This window comes from Nomascus leucogenys, chromosome 11 (assembly GCF_006542625.1).
Source record: "Nomascus leucogenys isolate Asia chromosome 11, Asia_NLE_v1, whole genome shotgun sequence".
NCBI lineage: Eukaryota > Metazoa > Chordata > Mammalia > Primates > Hylobatidae > Nomascus > Nomascus leucogenys.
Genome location: NC_044391.1, coordinates 35345503 through 35366579, shown reverse-complemented (window position 1 = coordinate 35366579; position 21077 = coordinate 35345503). Strand labels below are relative to the sequence as shown.

Sequence of the window (21077 nt, the reverse complement as noted above, 5' to 3'; positions counted from 1 at the left end):
CAGCTGTGGATTTATGCTTTTTTTTTTATCAACCTGATACTGTATTTGAATCTATTGGAAGCCAATATGGTCTGCATTGCTGTTTGACAGTAAAGAGGTAGTCTTTTTAAAACCAGCTTGGGTTTGAGTCCTTATAATACCCAGTTTTGTTTCTTACTAGAACACAATGTTAATTAGGACATTGTTGAGGAATTGAAAGTCCTGCTGATTTGAGAAGAGTCATTCCTCTCTTACTTCCTCAGCAATGGATGGTAATGGAAGGAAAACCAATAAGTAGGTTTTTGTTTGTTTGGTTTTTTGTTTATTGATCAGTTTGGTAACAGAATTAAAAGATAGAGGATGCAGTTTGAGATCAGACTCTATTTCCCTCCTCCCTTTTTTTTTTGGTATATAATCATTTAAGACTCTTTTGTGTGGAAATTATCAGTGATCCAATTGATTTAGAACTAGGTGTTTTAGCCATTAATCGTTGTGTGTGTGTGTGTGTGTGGTGTGTGTGTGTGTGTGTAAAATCCTCAAAGTTGTTCATTGCTCTCCAATCCTTACTCAAAGTACATCTTTAATTCATATACTGCAACAGTGCTGCAAGAGACTGATTAGAAAGGGAATGTAAGTCATATGATTAAAAAACATAGAGCTATTAACCCAGGAAAGAAAAATGTAATGCTTGTTAAAGATTTACACTTCAGGTCAGCTGGTATCATGTTCATTCACTAAGAAATGAAAAACCGTATCCGTATTTTAAAGAATGTTCCACGTTACCATTTCATCTGAAACACACTCTCTTATTCCCTAGATTTCGCCGCCAGCTTTCTGAACCCTGTAACTCCTTTCCTCCTTTGCCGACAATGCCAAGGGAAGGACGTCCTATGTACCAACGCCAGATGTCTGAGCCAAACATCCCCTTCCCACCACAAGGCTTTAAGCAGGAGTACCACGACCCAGTGTATGAACACAACACCATGGTTGGCAGTGCGGCCAGCCAAAGCTTTCCCCCTCCTCTGATGATTAAACAGGAACCCAGAGATTTTGCATATGACTCAGGTAGGCCCGTGCTCTGCTCAAATTACATTCAAGGCACTTTTTCACCTCCCTTGTCACGTTGGTTAGTGTTGGTATCAGACTAGGTAGCTCCTGATCATTTTTTAATAAGATCTTTCAGATTTTGTCCCTTCATTAAAACTTCATCTACGTGTAAAGATTTGGACTATCAGGTCATTTTGACATGAGGTGATGGTTGAAATAGTGTCTGGAAACAAAACCAGTTTAAAGAAAAATACACTTTACAGAATTATGTACAGTCTCAGCTCAAGAGGGACATTGCAATTTTTTTCTTAATTCTGCATTTTTTTTTTCTTGTTATTTTGCTACTACAGTGCTACTTAATAAAAATGTTTACAGAAAGTAATATTCTTCTGAACTAGGTCACATATTGCTTATAACATTTTTTAAAAAATTACTGGGGTCCTGGTGTGGTGGATCACGCCTGTAATCCCAGCACTTTGGGAGGCTGAGACTGGTGGATCACGAGGTCAGGAGATTGAGGCCACCCTGGCTAACACGGTGAAACCCCGTCTCTACTAAATATACAAAAAATTAGCCAGGGATGGTGGCACGTGCCTGTAGTCCCAGGTACTCGGGAGGCTGAGGCAAGAGAATTGCTTGAACCCGGGAGGCAGAGGTTGCAGTGAGCCGAGATCGCACCACTGCACTCCAGCCTGGGTGACAGAGAGAGACTCCGTCTCAAAAATCTAAAAAAAAAAAAAAAAAAAAATTATTGGTGGCAAAGATTCTAAGTGTTCGTAAGTAAGAATTCTTACATATTATATTAAGAGGGGAATAACAGATTATTCGTAAAGTTTAGCTTTGTCTCTGTGAGCTAGAAAGTAGTACAAAGCAGCGCGTCAAGTGGGGGAGAGGGGTTTCCTGAAAGGAGGGAAGGTTTAAAATCTTTTCCAGTCTGGTGGCTCATGCCTGTAATCCCAGCACTTTGGGAGGCCGAGGTGGGTGGGTTACGAGGTCAGGAGATTGAGACCATCCTGGCTAACATGGTGAAACCCTGTCTCTACTAAAAATACAAAAAATTAGCTGGGCATGGTGGCACGTGCCTGTAGTCCCAGCTACTTGATAGGCTGAGGCAGGAAAGTTGGTTGAACCCAGGAGGTGGAAGTTATAGTGAGCCGAGATTGTGCCATTGCACTCCAGCCTGGGTGACAGAGTAAGACTCCATCTCAAAAAAAAAAAAAAATTTTTTTTTTCCAAATAGTACCACCAACTTTGCCAATATTTGAACCTTGAGACTTTAAAAGAATTACTTAACTCTGCTGAGTTTTTCCTTCTATAATCTGCCAAATCAGGACATCTGTTTTTAACACATCTCAGGTATTTTGAAAAATAATCTATGAAATAAAAGCTAATGTTTATAAGGTTACCATGTACCTGTAAAATATTGTTAACATTATTGTATCTGGTCAATAGATGGTTGTGGATATGGAAATATTTGAGAACAGTTTCATTTCCTTTTGTCTGGATATAAAGTTTGGGTATTCTTTATGAAGGGAGTATTGCTTCCTCTGCTGAGTTTTTCTATCATCAGTCTACTTGAGTAAAGAAAACTATCTCCAGGTCTGGAGCTACCAGTTTGCATATGAGATTACCTGCTTGATAATGAACGCCCTTAAGGCTCTGCAAAAGAGACCCCTGTGACTTAGAAGTCTCCCTCTGGTCATCCTTCTACACTGGCCAATAAGTTCAAAGGATGAAGGGAATTGGCCCCCTTGAGGCATGCCTCAACTTCTAGAAAGCATGCGAGCTCCCCAAAACCTATGAATTCTCTGCCCAAGTGGCCTTGAGTCTACTTCCAAGGCCTGAGCAAGTTCATCCCAGGCCCTGTTTTCTGAAAGCAGAGCACATTGCTCCTATATATAGTGCTAGGTTCAAGGGTGGCTAAAGGGCAGCTGTTTGTGAAGGCATGAGGATGGATCTTGGTGTGTGAAACTCTCACAGCGTGGCCCAGTATTGAGCTCAAGGATAGGAAGAGAGACAAAAAGTGGGGTGCGTCAGGATCTGAAGACTGGGTACTAGCTTTCTCCATACCATACTCTTCCAGGCTCATTTTAGAGATTTCCTCAACTACTAAATTTGACATGGCTGTGAGGTTGTTATGGTATACAGTTGCAAAGATGAGAAGACACCTTATTTATCAGTTTACTTGGCTGATTTACAATTTAAGAAATTTTAACAGATTGTATAAGAGTCTTTATTTGAATTTTTGCCCCAGGGACTGTAATTTGGGGAGTATCTTGAAATTCCCATTGTGGTCTCGGTTTAGAACCTTTTGTATCGTCCACTGGTGTCTATAATTAAGAACCCTGCAATACAGTGGGCTTTATTATAAATAGTACACATTTATCTCTGTAAATTTCAAATCCTGTTAATTTATATTATCCTTATTCCCAAAACCACATTTTAATTTGTTGTAGTTTTTAAAATTCATCATGATTTCAAGAAACTTTATGTGGAAATCATATAAATTATCTCAAATAATCATTCCAAAGAACATGTATAGCATAGCACTTAAAATATTTCTTTTTGTGCTCTAGAAATGAATTTTTTTTGAGACGGAGTCTCGCTCTGTCGCCCAGGCTTGAGTGCAGTGGTGCATTCTCAGCTCACTGCAACCTCCGCCTCCCGGGTCCAAGCAATACTCCCGCCTCAGCCTCCCGAGTAACTGGGATTACAGGCACCCGCCATCATGCCCGGCTGATTTTTGTAGTTTTAGTAGAGACGGGGTTTCACCATGTTGGCCAGGCTGGTCTCAGACTCCTGACCTCAGGTGATCTGGCTGCCTTGGCCTCCCAAAGTGCTGGGATTACTGGTGTGAGCCACCATGCCCTGCCTAGAAATGTTTTTATATGTATGATACCAAAAAGAGCAACATTGAAACTCTTCTTTTTCTTTCTTTTTTTTTTTTTTTTTTTTGAGATGGAGTCTTGCTCTGTTGCCAGGCTGGAGTGCAGTGGCTCAATCTCAGCTCACCGCAAACTCTGCCTCCCAGGTTCAAGCGATTCTCCTGCCTCAGCCTCCGGAGTAGCTGGGATTACAGGCATGCGCCACCATGCCCGGCTAATTTTGTATTTTTAGTAGAGATGGGGTTTCTCCATGTTGGTCAGGCTGGTCTCAATCTCTTGACCTAGTGATCTGCCCGCCTCAGCCTGCTAAAGTGCTGGGATTACAGGCGTGAGCCACCATGCCCAGCCTGAAACTCTTTTCTTGATTCTATGATTGCTCCATGTATATCTTCTCCTCATATTTATATTGTATATACAGTTATATGTAGTGTGGTATTGAGAATGTATAACTTTTCTTAAGAAGATGTGAACCTAATGGAAACGAGATTTTAAAATTCTAATAAAGGCGAAATATAGCATCTTGTGCTGTAAGAATTACATTCATACGTAATACGGACTTCAGAGCCAGTCACTATTTGACCCTCAAAAGCACAGATTGAGTCATATATAATCTTCAAAACATAGTCCAGCATCGTTTGTCGAAGGTATGTATGGCATCTCTTTTGTAAGTATGCCATGTCTTGCAGATTACTTGTAAAATTCTTACCTAAAAAGCTGTTAATTTTATATTGCATTCTGCGCTTTAAATTATATTTAAAATTACCAAAGTTGTATACCACCTTTGAGTTCTAATTTCAGTTCGCAGTAGGATACAGTTGTATTTTGCTTGAATAGTTAAATGGTAAAATTATATCTTTCCGATAGGATTTAAAATAAATATAGTAACCCCATAACCAGGGCCTATGAAAAATTAATCTGTGGGTATCAAAATGTATTTTACTCGCCACGAGATTGCTGCAGTTAAGTTGACACATGTGTAAATGTCATACATTGCAATCAACAAATATGATCCGTAGATATTTTGTTTGGTTGTCATTAATTTTTTCATCCTTGCTGAAAGTATGCTTAATAATCTTTGAGGAAATCTAATGCATTTATCACTGAATCAGTGATTTATTTTTTCACCTATTGGTGTTGAACAAATAGCACATTAGGAAGCACATAGATTTATATGTGGTTTAAAAACAATGTGAAAAGCATTTTCTTTATTTGTTTTTGTATTTTGAGATGGAGTTTCATTCTGTCGCCCAGGCTGGAGTGCAGTGGTGTGATTTCGGCTCACCGCAACCTCCGCCTCCCAGGTTCAAGCAGTTCTCCTGCCTCAGCCTCCTGAGTATCTGGGACTACAGGCGTGTACCACCATGCCCAGCTGATTTTTCTGTTTTTAATTAGAGACAGGGGTTCATCACGTTGGCTAGGCTGGTCTCAAACGCCTGACCTCAAGTGATCCGCCAGCCTCAGCCTCCCAAAGTGCCGGGATTACAGGCGTGAGCCACTGCGCCCTGCCGTAAAAAGCATTTTCTAAGTCAGTTAACTCAGCATCTATGATCCAAAGGCTATTCTTACAGAAGACCTTTAGAACTCTTTATTGCTTAATTCTATACACCATAAATGTTGTGAAAATAAAAGAAGCCTCGTAAGGGAAAAGGTAGCTTATGATTGTGCTCTAATAAAGCCTGACATTAATTATGACATGGGAAATGGAAGGTCTATTAGTTATAATTATAATTACAGGAATGCAATTTCAACTGCCTAATATTTAAGATAAAAAATGCAAAATACTATGTTAGTAGAGTATAAATTTTTATTCAGGAGAAAAGAAAATAACTTCGATCAGAAGACAGTGAGGAAACAAGAAACAGATATTTAGGGCCAATTTGATGAACCAGTACAGTATGATCATGATTGTATCATGATACTAGGTTCTAAAAGATCCAATCCAATCCATCTATTTTTGTCACTTTCCTTGTCTTCTCTAGCCTTAATTATGCTGCATAAAGCAGTACACATTTTTTGTTGTTGTTGGTTGGTTGCTTTTTTCTAAATCCAACATGATTTTTTTTTCATTCCCTTATGGTCAAATGCCCACATAAGAAGTATTAAATACACATTGAGTGCTTCATCTGGAGTGCCTCATGGAGATTCCCGTACAAAGTATTCTTTTTTCTTAGAGTCAAGACTATTTTCCCATTTTCATGACCACATATGAGGTTTTGCAAATTCAGAATGTCCAGTGAGGCAAATATTTTAGATGTTTATAGCAATATATTTTATTAGAGCTGAATTTGTTAGTTGGTTGGTTGATATTTTGCTTTTTTTGTTTCATTTTATTTTACTTTTTGATATCTTACAGTAGATTTTTTTAGAGGGGTAGTGGGCACATGAAACTAAACTTTGACTTTAAAAAATACCAGCACACAGTGTTCACATGTTTTGATGGGGGTAATTTCACTCTCAGGAATTTATTCTAAGACATAGTGAAAGATGCATAGTGAATGTTTGAGAGAGACAGAGAGAAAGCAAAATATTAAAAATATATAATAAGTGAATGGTAAAGTAAGTTATGGGTACCTGTAAAAGAAATATTATGCAGCCATTAGAAGTCAGATTTTTGAAAAATATTTAATAAAATGAGACTACTGAGTTTTTAAAAGTATGCAAAGCATAACTCATGCAAATTAAGAGCCAGTACAGAAATACCTTGGCTATATATAGGTGGTGATATTATAGGTGATATTTTGTATCTGTGAAGTATTAATATTTTATATTTTAACAATGCTTATGTGCTGCTTTCCTAATCAAACAGAATGAGTATTTAAAAAAAAAAAATCAATCTGGCCAGGCACGGTGGCTCATGCCTGTAATCCCAGCACTTTGGGAGGGTGGGGTGGGTGGATCACGAGGTCAGGAGATCAAGACCACGGTGAAACCCCGTCTCTACTAAAAAAAAATACAAAAAATTAGCCGGACACGGTGGCGGGCACCTGTAGTCCCAGCTACTCGGGAGGCTGAGGCAGGAGAATGGTGTGAACATGGGAGGTGGAGCTTGCAGTGAGCCGAGATCGCGCCACTGCACTCCAGCCTGGGCAACAGAGCGAGACTCCGTCTCAAAAAAAAAAAAAAAAAAAAACAATCAATTTATAGTTGAAGAAGAGAATTGTCCAAAGTCATCACGTCAGTCCTATAAGTGAAAACAAGTAAAGGATGTTACAGTCTCATATGTTGTAAGCGTAAATGACTTTCTATTGGTTTGTGTCTAGGACTGCCTTAGAGGAGGGAGGGAAAATAATGGGATTCATGTTCACCTGGCACAGTGCTTGCAGTCCTACCATTAGGATTTTATTCCTTTGCACATTGTAGTTTATTAAAAATCTTAACCCAGTAGTTGGTTGGAGGAGTAATGTACATTAATAAGGTGTTTTTAGCCCTTAAGACCTAGTCTGTTATCCTAATTAAACAATGCTTCTCAGCCATGTGGTGGAGCAACTTAATCAGAGTAGGGAATGAAGAGAGGGAAAGAAGAACTTTCAAAGGTGAGAGGAAGATAGCTAAAATAAGAAAATAAAGGACAATGCCGCGTACTTTGAGCTTAGAGAGAGTAGGAAATAAAAGCAGAGGGCAGGGGTGAGAACTCAACATCATATGTTTGCCAAAGAAAATGTTTTTGCATTTTTAAATTGTGTTTCTTAAGGCCACTCCTGCCGCTGCTGATAAGGCCTTTTTTCAATTTGGAGGCACGTAACTCTTTGGCGGCAAATGTTGTTCATGCTATTTTAAATTGGGAAGTTGACACAAATAAATGTTTCATAGAATTCTAAATCCTTTTATCATGAAAGCTCTTGAAGTTCACCTACTTCAAACTTCTTCTTCACACCCAAATTTTACAGATAAATATCTGAGGTTCATCCAAATGAAGTAACTTACCATCAGTTACAGATATATTGTGAAGCAGCCAAAACTAAAATTAGTATTTTCTAATTCTTAGTTTAGTGGAGAGTTCATGATTTGTCTTTCTACATAATTGTTCAGATTAAAAGGAAATACTGAGTGTTTTTGTATGGTTTTCGAAGGCTCTTCATGATCCAGGGCATCTGCTTGAAGATGTGAGGTGTGCTTTCACTAATTTGGGAGGAGAACATTTCACATTAAATAGTGCCCACATTTTACTCTAAATGTTAAGGTGTTCACTGCAGTGAGGTAGAAAAATAGAGCAATTCAACGATATAAATGATGAAGATGCATTCTGCTTTCTTTTAAAAAATATACCATGAGCATTCTTAAGAACTGAGATTATCAAAGAAGTGATCTTTTGTAATAGCTCTTTTGAAAAAGGCTGAAAAATAATGAGAAGAAAAAGTGGCTAATTAATGGCCCTTCCAAGCTCTAAGTCCTTGATTGCATGAACTTAGTTTGAGTCTTCTCATTGGACCTCACTCTTTCTTTCTTAATGCCCTTGATGGCTCAGTGGCTTACACTTCACCTTGAGCCGTGCTTTTCAGACCATTGTTAGCTGAATCCATTTTTCACAAGTAAGCTTATGAGGGATTACAGGATCTCCAACAGATGTAAAGAAAGCTGTTTTTGAGGAATAGGGTGCTTTTTCCATTCTTCATTTTATTTTATTTATTTTATTATTTTTTTTGAGACGGAGTTTCACTCTTGTTGCCCCGGCTGGAGTACAATGGCACGATCTCAGCTCACCACAACCTCTGCCTCCCTAATTCAAATGATTCTCCTGCCTCAGCCTCCTGAGTAGCTGGGATCACAGGCGTGCACCACCACCATGCCCGGCTAATTTTGTATTTTTAGTAGAGACACGGTTTCTCCATGTTGGTCATGCTGGTCTCAAACTTCCAACCTTAGGTGATCCGCCCACCTCAGCCTCCCAAAATGCTGGGATAACAGGCATGAGCCACCGTGCCAGGCCCATTCTTCATTTAAAATCCATCCATTATTCACCCCAACAACCCCTCCCAAGCTCCTCATATACTTCTTTATTACCCTATTAGGGCTTTGACAAAAGCCAGTAGAAAAGCCTGTAAATTTAGAGAACGGTTATCTGTCCTTAGCACATCGAAAAATTATGTGTAGGCAGGAAAATGATGAAATAAATACTGAAAAAATATTTACCTTATGTTAAATATGTTAAAACTGGAATATGTTTAACTTTCATCTGTCAGAGCTGACAAATCTATCTGCTATTCACATAGGCCCAAGCTGGCACTTTAATCAAGAAATTTAAATACTCTTGGGTTTCTGAAATGGCAAGAGAGGAATGTTTTTATATTGTAAATGTTATTCTATGTTTTGCTGTGTTGGTGGATACTCATCCTAATCAAATAGTAGGAAAAGTAGTGAAGTAATTCCTAATGCTGCCTGTAGTAGTAAGCATTGCTTGGGCTTCCCCTTGCAGAGTTTATAATATGGTTTGAAAGTGAAAGTTGTAGGATTAAATAATTGGGTAATGGAGCAAGAACAACATGGTTATTTTTTGCATCCATATAAAAATATAAATGTGTAGTGTTTTATAGGTTTGGAGATGACGTGTCAGAGCCTCAGTCAACTGACTAAACTTGCACAAAACTTAAGAAAAAAATGACAACATTCAGAGGGCTAAAATGTCCCAGTCATTTATTTCTAAACTATTACTATTGCATTTATTACTACTACTCATCTAGCAATATCTCAGAAATTGTGTCATCAGGATATTTTACCTTAAAAAACAATTTATTACTATTTACTTACAAGATGAGATACGTATTCTAGGGAAACTAACCTCACACATATTTTCTAATACACTTTTCTTTCATCCTTTCTGAACAATTGGGGTACACATAAACAACCAAAAATATTATCCAGGAAACAGAAAGTATGCAGTGATTACAAAAAGGAAAGCTGTTGAAAGACACTAATTAAAGTCAGATGGAACACAGGGAGTAGAAATAAAGGTAACTGATATTTATTTTGAATATTCAAGGATTACCATAAACTAGCAGGCTTCATTATTTCCAAAATGGAAAGCCCATGATCAATAATTTCTCCCGCTTGAACATTCTGTGTGTGTGTGTCTTGTTTTGTTTTGCCTGATGTGTTTTAAAGAGATAGGGTCTCGCTGTCTTGCCCAGGTAAGTTGCTAACTCTTGGCCTCAAGCAATTCTCCCTCCTCAGCCTCACCGTGGTTGGGATTACAGGTGCATACCACCACTGTCTGAACATTCCAATGTCACTTACTATTCAGTGTTTTCACACTGAAGAAATTATTTTATCTCAGTTATTTTTTAAAAATTGTATTATTGCTGGGATTCTAATTAGGCAGCTAAGGAGGAAAGGAAGTAGGATAGTATTTTTCTATTCATATTCCCTTTGAAAGTATGGAAGAGTCACCAAGTTGTTACGAATGTATGCCTTCTTCTCTTCTCAGCAACTGCAGCAGTCTATCTCAAGACCCACCTCTCTCTTATATAGTTATAGGAGAAGGCCTAGAATTATAAAAACCACAATATCTAAAACTCTGAACACCTAAACAAATTATTTCAATATAGATAATGCATATACTTCTCAAATCAATCTATTATGAATTTTATATCCAGCCCCTAATAATTATAAAGTTGTAATTCATGTATTACATTGATCAGACTTTAAATATATTGAATAATGGAAGTTAGACAACATATTACAATTATTTTAAATATGAAATATTACATTTGAAGATATTCATCTTCAGTTTGTCATTTTTATTTACATATTTTTGAACCACCTTAAAGAGTAATTCCTTAGAAAATATTGACTATTTTTAAAGCCCTGGAAAAAAAGTTAGCAAAAAATTAATAATTCGGTATACGTTCACTCTTTAGTGACTTTCCTCTGTCCCATATTTTTTCTGAATGGTGGGTTTGTCTCCCACCTGCCTAAGTTAAGTATTTTAGTTTTGAGCTCTAACATATGGCCATAAATTTATTTATTCTGTATGACTTTATTAATCAGATATTAGAAATTGGAGGTTAAATATTTGTCACAATGCCATAATAAATAATCCTTCCCAGGTTTAAAACCAAAGACTGGGCAATTTTTCTGTTTATCCTCTTCCTTTTCTGTAGGCATGGTAGGGATCTGTTGATCAGTGGTTTAGAGATATACACAGGGACTGTTTACTGCAACTTTTTTCTCACATGGCTTCAGGTCACCGAAAGAAAAAAGTGTTTTTTTCCCCTTTGGAGTCAAGGACCAAATTACAAATGGCTAATAAAACCCATTCCATATTTAACACTATTCAGGATAGGATTGACTCTTCAAAAAGTATTTCCATAATTGCTCGTATATTGCTTCCTTTCCCTAAAAACTCTGGATATTTTTAAGTATTGCCATCTTTAGTAATTTCCAGTGCAGCAATGATTATGATTCCATGAACTTTGGCCTTTTGTACTTGATATGTAACACTTCCAAAGGCCAAACTATGGCCTTATGCCAGTACAGAACATCATTTGCTTATGGCTACATTTTCTCCTGAAACATGGCAGCTCATTTTTTCCCTCCTAACTCTAAAACTATTGCTTAAAGACATTCAAGTATAGGATCACTTGGGAACTTTAAAGAATGAGCTATTGAACTTTCAGAAAATGTTAACATCTTAGCTCTTTCTCAATATCCAAAGATAATTTTCTTTAACTCAGCCAGTGATTTGTGGACTAGTAGATCACTTAATCTCTGATTTTTAGGTGCTTCAATCGTGAAAAGTGACAGTGATGTCTTCCTAATTGATTTTGTTATTATAATAGAGGTCATAGATTGGCCTCACAATTTGACTTTGCATTTTATTGCTTAGCATGTCTCATATGAGTTTTCCTCATTCCTTTTGGAGTTAAAATTGCAAATCTCCCAAACCAGTACTCTGGCCCACTATATCAGTTTTTCTAAGAAATACTTAAATATGCTCTAAATCTACAGTTACAGTAAGTGGCATTGGCTCTAGTGATTTGATTTGAGAATTGAGACTACAGTCTGGATTTACTCTTTATGCATTAACACAGGCCAAATGGACAGGGACTGCATTTTAAGTCAGTAATGGAAGGCTGAAGGCTGTCTTAAACCAATCATACCAGTTTTACCCATGACTGATTGATCCCTAGGGGCAGAGCCCTGTAAGCATTTCTCTTACATGAATGGATGCTATAGAGCCTGGAGTTTCATTCATAAAATGGAGACTGAAAGGAAACACACACACACACACACTCACTGTCTCTGGAATGTCCATTTATACAGAGCTGAAGGGTGTAGTGTTCCATCAGCTGCTGCTTTTGCCAGTTGACTGGAAGTAATGATTAATGCTCATTGGTCCTGCTTGCAAGTAACCTGACACTATTTATGGCCTTGCAGTGTTCCTAATGTATAGTGAATGAGAAGACAACATTCTCAAATCAGAAACATAAACAGGAACTGGTGGGTCTGAATTCCATTCAAATATGTCATTTCAGCCCCACAGTGTTTGTCTAACTTGGATTTTACAGGCAGGAAAGGGGGAAGGGATGGGTAATCTGCTTGTGAGTTGTACTAGCTTGGAAAAAGGCAATTAGAAGGGGGTGGAGTGTGCTTTTATAGTGTGGGACTTTTAGTTTCTTTTTTAATAAAACAACCAGGATATTTAGGCCCAGAACTGCTTATTTCAAGTGGGTAAAGTGAACATACAACTGTTTTTATAAGTGGAACTGAGATTTGAAATTAAATGAGACAGTTTAAAGATACATGTTTGGATCTCTCTTCTCTCTCTCTCTCTCTCTCTGTGTGTGTGTGTGTGTGTGTCTTTGTGTGTTTTTGTCTGTTTCATGAATGTGAACAAAAGAAGGGAACATATAACATTTTTTAAAGTGTTTACATAACTAAGTATATGTTTTTAGGTTTCTATTATAGTTTTAGAATTTTTACACTTAAATGATTTCTATACTTAAATGAGTTAACTAATAGGTTTGAGGAAAAGAGACATTTTATATCATAAAACATTTTCAACTAGGATATGAACAACTTGAAAAAATTTTCAAGGAATTTTTATCAGATTAAATGGATGGTTATTGTTCTTATTGTGTGTGTGTGTGTGTGTGTGTGTGTGTGTGTGTGGTTTCTATTTAGTTTTCTCTAACAATCTGGAAAATTTTACAGGAAAGTAATTCAAAGATAAATATGAAAAGTATCAAAAAAAAAAAAACCAAAAGAACAACAAGCATGTGTTACTGTGATTCATTTAACTATTCTCTTTAAAAGTATTTTTCAACTCTCCGTTCCGGTAATTTTTTTTTTTTTTTTTTTTAGTATGTGGGTCTGTACATTTCACTGCTTCATCTGTTTTTCTCAGTATTTTAAAAAAAAAAAACCACTCACTTAGTATGACACTGGAAATATTATACTAAATCCTGGGCCTGACATCCATTTACAATTTGTGTCATATTGAGCGTGTTTTGTAACCCCTTATGCCTCCAGTTTCCTCATTTATAAAAGGGCAAATAACTCTCATCTTTTAGTGTTTTTGTAATGGTTAAATATGGTTATGTTTATAAAGTTACTGATATAAATATATAAATATGGTTATGTTTATAAAGTTACAGTTTCTAGCACATAATGGGGTGCAGGCAATAATAAAGGATTTCCATTGACATGATTTTATTTTGACTAGATACTTCTTCAAAGACTGCTAGTCCTTTATTAAGATGCCATTATTATTTCTAATAATTAAAAGTACAGTATTTGGGGCTACAGGATAAGATAAAATAAGAGGGACAATACTCTTAAAACAGTCATATTGTGCTAGTCCAGCAAGAGAAACAGTCTTGCTGAACTTCTTAGTAGTATTATTCATATTCAAAGCAAATAGAAAAAGTTATCTGAATATTGTGGTGATCCAAGGAGAGATGAAAACAAGAGGACAAAGCTGTTCATGGTATGTTTTTTTTCAAATCATGTAGATTCCAGCAGGAGAGAAATTTAGCATTGAAATTCCACGTTAAAACCACTATCTCTTCAGAATTTTGTGTGGCCCATTTTGGCAGCTAATGGCATCCTGTATCATATTTTCTTTTTCTTTTCTTTTTTTTTTTTTTTTTTTTTGAGATGGAGTCTCACTCTGTCTCCCAGTCTGGAGTGCAGTGGCACGATCTCGGTTAACTGCAAGCTCCGCCTCCCGGGTTCACCCCATTCTCCTGCCTCAGCCTCCCACATGGCTGGGACTACTGGCGCCCACCACCACTCCTGGCTAATTTTTTGTATTTTCAGTAGAGATGGGGTTTCACCGTGTTAGCCAGGATGGTCTCCATCTCCTGACCTCATGATCCACCCGCCTCGGCCTCCCAAAATGCTGGGATTACAGGTGTGAGCCCCCGCGCCCGGCCTCATATTTTCTTTTAAACCTCTGTTAATTGTCAGAGTATGTTAGTATGAAATAAATACTCAAAGTTGGTCAGGCGTGGTGGCTTACGCCTGTAACCCCAGTACTTTGGGAGGCCAAGGCGGTGGATCACCTGAGGTCAGGAGTTCAAAACCAGCCTGACTTAAGATAGTGAAACCCTGTCTCTACTAAAAGTACAAAATTAGCAGGGCATGGTGGTGCATGCCTGTAATCCCAGCTACTAGGGAGGCTGAGGCGGGAGAATCACTTGAACCCGGGAGGCAAAGGTTGCAGTGAGCTGAGATCGCACTGTTACACTCCAGCCTGGGCAACAAGAGTGAAACTCCATCTCAAAATAAATAAATAAATAAATACTCAAAGTTACAGTTGTGCCCATGTTTTCTATCACTTCAACTTTATTTTAAAATTTCAGCTTAGTAAGACTATCACAGGCTTGTAAAACTTGTAATAGTGTGAGCCTAGTAGATCATATAATCTAATGTTGTTTGGATCTGGTCATTATTTGTGTGGGGTACTGTCCAAAAGAAAACCCCAGGTGCTTACAAGAGAAGTTTATAATTGTGTAGATAAAATTCTATACTGTTACTTTTTGCCATGTAGCCTTAAGTTTTCAAAAGCACCTAAATTCAGATAACTGCTATAACTTCATTATTTACTTATTTTACTTTTACTTTTTCTTTCTTTACTTTACTTTTACTTTTTTTTTTTTTGGACAAGGTCTGGCTCTGTTGCCTAGGTTGGAGTACAGTAGTATGATCTGGGCTCACTGCAACCTCTGCCTCCTATGCTCAAACCATCCTCCCATCTTAGCCTCTTGAGTAGCTGGGACTACAGGTGTGTGCCACCACATCCAGCTAACTTTTTAAATATTTTTGGTAGAGATGGGGTTTCACCATATTGCCCAGGCTGGTCTTGAACTCCTGGGCTCAATCAATCCTCCCACCTCGGCCTCCCAAAGTGCCAAGATTACAGGCACGAGCTACTGTGCCCTGCCTACTCTTTTTTTGAGACGGAGTCTCACTCTGTCACCCAGGCTGGAGTGCAGTGGTACAATCTCGGCTTGCTGAAACCTCCACCTCCTAGGTTCAAGTGATTCTCCTGCCTCAGCCTCCCGAGTAGCTAGGATGACAGGCACGCGCCACCATGCCCGGCTAAATTTTGTATTTTTAGTAGAGACAGGGTTTCACCATGTTGGCTAGGGTGGTCTGGAACCCCTGACCTCAAGCGATCTGCCCACCTTGGCCTCCCAAAGTGCTAGGATTACAGACGTGAGCCACCACCTCTGACCCCTACTTTTCTCTCTCTTTTTTTAAGATTTTGCAAATGCTGTTACAAGCATATTAAAACCATCTAAAAATTAACATAGTTCTCCCCCTATACTCAATCAATAGTAGATTCAGTACCTCTGAGCTATTGTGAAGTAAGTATCTCTGCAGATTTTACATTATTTATATTCACAGTTTACTTAAAACCCTAAAGAGAAAGATCCCATCTAAGTGTGAGTGAGGTAATACTAAATTTATCACTCCCTTGTCAGGATTTCTCCAGCTTTGCTGCCTTCTTCACATGAGGTTCAGTAACTAAGATGTTACATTCATGTGAAGTTCAGTAACTAAGATGTTACATTCATGTGAAGTTCAGTAACTAAGATGTTATATTCACATCCAGTTCAGTAGCTAAGATGTTACATTCACATCAAGTTTAGTAACTAAGATGTTATATTCACATTGAGCTTACTAATGAACAGCAAATAGGTCTTATAAAACTTGACTTTTTTGCTATCATTCTCACATGAATTCAGATATATATGTCCTTATTTTGGAAGATAATTACTTTTAGACTTGTTCTACAATAGAGTAGTCATATGGTAAAAGTGGTAAAAAAAAATTTATTTCCATTATCATTCATTCTAGGAAACTTTATGAAATAAGTTTTCTCAATTGACTGCACTCAATTTGACGTGACAATTGGAAAAGCAGGCTAAAAGTATGGCATATATGTGATGCCTTTGCATTTAAACACATCTGCATAAAACTCAGGTTATTTATGCACCCTTGTAAACCTTTGGATTTTAAACATAAACTATGAGCTTAACAGCAAATGAGAAGAAGTAAGCAAACAAAAAATCTAGTAAAGTACCAAGTTTAAAAGAGATAGAATATTGGCAAGATCTGTCAGTATGCTCATCTTTCTTGAATGAGATTGGTGACATTAATGCTTAATATAACTCAGTATTTTTTACATAATAGACAAATGTTTTTGAAAAACTAGTTGAAACTCCTAGGTATGCATTGATACACACACACATTTTTTACTGAGTATATGATAATTTCAGGTATGTGTTTACATACACATTTTGGCTGTGGATATTTTATGTGCCAAGTTTTAGAAATCATCAATATACAATAGACAAGTTTATGTGGGCTTGATTTTGTCATATCACCTCCACAAGGAGTTAGTGAAGTGTATAATCAATCCAGCTTTGCACTATATACTTACAGGAAAGCAAAACCACATTAAAATAAAACATCAAACATATTTATATTTTACTGAGATTTCTCATTTACTCTAAGAGATTCGAATGCTTAATTAAGTTATACACTCATTATTGCTAGAGGAATTTAACCAAAAGCATCAAATGAAAGAGACTTGTTTTTCTCCCTTATTTAGAGGTTATGTTATAATTCCAGATTTACACACCATTTGATAGCAGAGCAATTTCAGCCACCTCTGTACAGATATTTCAGACAATTGTGGCAAATCTTTTCTCTTTGCCGTGGCCTGATGTAGCTCCTTGAAATTTTAAGCAAACTCTCCCCTAAAGGAGAGCCTCCATTCTGCCATAGAGGCAGCAAATATGCAAATCAGAGAGTGCCTAGCAATTTTAAATGTGCAAATTCAAAACTGCACTTTGTGGTCAAACCTTTGGTAAATCTTCCCAAATCAATATTATGTTTCCCAGCATAGCTTGAAAATGCAAATCAAGAGACAGAGAAGAAAGTAAGTTTTTTTTTTTTTTTAGTTTCTTGTCTGTGTATTTTAATTTGAAGAGAACTTTACTGATGTTACTAAACGTGAAGACTAATCAAATTAGATAGTTTGGGTTGTTAGTTTATTATTCTTAACTTCCATTACATTGATTAGTGCATTAAAATGACAGCAGTGCTTTGTTGCTTTGAATTTTTACAGCATATTAGATCAGCTTTCATCACCATGAACTCATCTGTAACAAATTATAGGCAGTTTAATTTCTGTAAGCTGATTTGGCCAGTACTAATATGTCATAGAGGTCTTTGATCCACAAGTTTTGAAACAAATAAAATTCTTTGTTCTAAATTAAATTTACATAATTTAATTTTTAGATTTAATTTAAAACTTTTAAAGCCAGAGCCCTTTAGGAGCTAACATGAGGGGGTAATACTGTAAAAAGAAGCTCAAAAGAGGTACCCCCGGCCGGGCGAGGTGACTCATGCCTGTAATCCCAGCACTTTGGGAGGCCGAGGTGGATGGATCACTTGAGGTCAAGAGTTCGAGACCAGCCTGGTCAACATGGTGAAACCCCATCTCTACTAAAAATACAAAAAATTAGCCGGGCGTGCTGGCGGACGCCTGTAGTCCCAGCTACTCAGGAGGCTGAGGCAGGAGAATGGCGTGAGCCAGGAGGCGGAGCTTGCAGTGAGCCGAGATCGCGCCACTGCACTCCAGCCTGGGCGACAGAGCGAGACTGTCTCAAAAAAAAAAAAAAAGAGGTACCCCCAAATAGTTAAAGCATCTACTGGAGAGTCTGGCTTAAACCTTATAAGTTTATAATGAATTTTATTGTATTTTAGATATCATAGATTAATAGATAGATTTGTGAAAAACATTCCAGAATAGGTACACTAATAATCAACAAATCAGTCATCTCATATAATTTAAGAACAGCAGAGTAAGATAACAAATGTAACTTATTTAGATATATAATTATTTCTAGTTTTAAGTACTGTGGTTAAAGTACTTAGTTTAAATACTTGTGAGGATCACTTAAAAATAGAGTGTTATTAATAAATTCCCGTATGGTGAATTCTTACAGTGTGCAGATACTGCGCAAAATGTTGCACGTAACTTACTCCATATGGTCCTCCCAACAACCCTTCTAAGGATGTCATTATTATTATTCCCATTTTACAGATGAGGAAGTTGGGAGTTAGAGATGTTAAATAACAACAAAATGTCATACTCCCATGCAATGTCAGAACTGAGATTCAAAATCAGTTCTATCAGATGACAAGGTGCCTGTTTATAACCATTGTGCTGTACTTGTACTAATGATCCTAAAACTATAATCTGTGGATGCATAATAGGACAGTGTGAATATGCTGTCATCTTAATATTTTTGCATGGGTCAAACTACATCTTGTTACAGTTGTTGAACTATGTACATTTTATTTGTGAAGAAACAGAAGTGAATGTATATGCAATGCCTCCTTCCTCTGCCACAAAACATTTGCCTTTGAAGTCGCCGCTTAGCTAGTTTGGATCATAGTCAAGCATTTAACAAAAGTTAAAATGTAATGCCAAACTTCATTGGTTGGATTTTTTATTAGATAAGGTAGAAATGAAAGCAGCAGGCAATTTAATTAGCAGTAATTTTTCTGGGCAAGTCATTACTTTGATGAACTTCAGAGCAATGTTTATGGCTCCTAATTAACCATGTTAGTCATTTGATTGAATAATCACTTTGGAAATGTTTCTACAATTTGATTAGAGTCTGACCCACTCTGATAGTCATAAATTAACTGATATCACTTAAGGATAACATGACTTTACTTACTTTATAGGGATAATCTCCCCTTAGCCATATTTTTTCAGGCTTCTCTGGACTGTATAAAGGACACCAATTTTAAGTATAGACCAGATTTAAACAATGCTAGCCAAGTGTATCCATTTTAAGAGCTAGATGTTAATTTTATTTACACTAGAGTATAAATAGTAACAGGAATTGGCAAAAACACAGTCGTATTCCATATATTTCTAAACTGCCATCCATTGCTTTTTTGAGTTCACAAGTTTTGGCCTTTGGAAGTGTAATGGAGATTCTGGCATTAGCCTTATTATATAAGTTATTAATTTATTATGAATTTTACATCAGTATATCTTAAATATCATAGATTAGAATTTATTAAGAATGTTATAAAGTAAATATAGCAACAAACAAATCAGCTGTTTGAATAGAGATGGTATGTATTAGTGAAATTATTCATCAGATCTCAAATCTGATGTCAAATACCTAGTTTTCCAGGATTATGCTAATTTTGTAATATGTTAAAACACTTTTATAAGGTGTTCTTTGACATTAAATAGTGAATTTCTCAGAAATGTTTGCACTTCCTTTCTCCCTCCTTTTCTCCCACTCTGGGAAGGAAAGACTGCATTTAGTCACACTTATATGTAATAGAGTTTAGCCTATCTGTTTTCCTCTAGCTGCCTCCAGAGTCAGCCAGCTGTTTTTATAGCCGCAATCCAGGTGTGCAGCAGTCAATAAAAGTATTTTGTGGCAGGGTGTCAACATTAGTTCAACAAAATGCTTGCCTCAAAGCAGCTGCTGAGCTGATGGCAGAGTTATTAACACTGTCCCTTCCAGCCCCAGCTGCTTTAAGGGACCTTATGTCTGGGAATAAATCAAAATAGCATTAAAAATTAATTTGAAGTACCATTGGCTAAGAAGTTGAGCTAAAATGGATTGCTAACTATTTGGTAACCCTAAAGATTAACTATACTGCAACCCTATTATAAATGCAGATATCAGGAAACAGTGTTAACTCTGTCTTTTATATGGTCAGAATTATATGCTTCATAATACTTCATATGAAGAAGGCATAGTATAATAGCATAATAAAACTTTTGATAATACATTTTACAGTATTTTCAACTTGAAAGCTTCTAAGTGTTTCAAATGTTGCTATATTCATAGAATGCTATGGGATTATACAAATGTATTTGCTAAATGTCCTGGTGCATATTTAAAACTTGTGACCCTGTTTCAAGGACACCATCACATTCATGTGGGTTGCTGTTTGAGCTGACCTTTAGCAAGGTTTATTTGGGTAAAACTTTGAATTCACCTTCCTATTCAAGAGAATCAGCATTCACCAAGATATATACTCTTCATTCTTTCCTTTCATGTGTGGGCCCTGCCTGAAATGTTGATTATATTTTGACATGTTCCCCACATGGGAACCTGTGTCCGTTTCTGTATCTTCTCTGTCTGCACCCTGTCCATTGATAACTGCAGCGTTTCAGTTCCAGACTTTTTCACCAATATTGTCTCCTCTTTCAGAAGTGCCTAGCTGCCACTCCATTTATATGAGGCAAGAAGGCTTCCTGGCTCATCCCAGCAGAACAGAAGTTAAGTTGTCCACCATTGAAATTCCGTGTAAATACCGTTCAGAATAATCAGACATCCCAAATATGACGTCATTTAATTAATCATTATATTATTTGGGAAAAATCATTTATGTTCCCTAAGCAATTGTTTTAAGACTATCTCCAAAGTAAAAAGAAGATGTTTCAGGTAGTGCTATCTTGTTGTTAACATGAGTCATATGCATAGAAACAACTGAAAAGTGGATTTCTGTGTTCTTTTTTGTCAACAACCACATCCTTTTAAAATAGAACATATGCTTTATAGATTAGCCGACTTTACTACTACTGAAATGTATCTTCGAGGAATATTTGGTTTTGCTTTTACAGACCTAGTCATAGTTTTGGAGTAAAATACCATCGATTTAAAGGTT

At 37.0% G+C, this 21077-nt stretch overlaps 1 protein-coding gene across 10 annotated transcripts in view; it reads left to right on the top strand.

Annotated features, from left to right (window-relative positions):
- ETV1 (ETS variant transcription factor 1) overlaps positions 1 to 21077 on the top strand; it is a 98357-nt gene that overhangs the window by 57474 nt on the left and 19806 nt on the right. For 8 of the 10 annotated variants that reach the window (XM_030822157.1, XM_030822164.1, XM_030822158.1 and 5 more), the window contains 2 exons: positions 797 to 1044; positions 20621 to 20689. In XM_030822157.1, coding sequence (XP_030678017.1) covers positions 797 to 1044; positions 20621 to 20689 — 317 coding nt within the window. The remainder of the gene's footprint in view (positions 1 to 796; positions 1045 to 20620; positions 20690 to 21077) is intronic. The other 2 variants (XM_003252579.3, XM_030822160.1) reach the window with 1 other exon arrangement.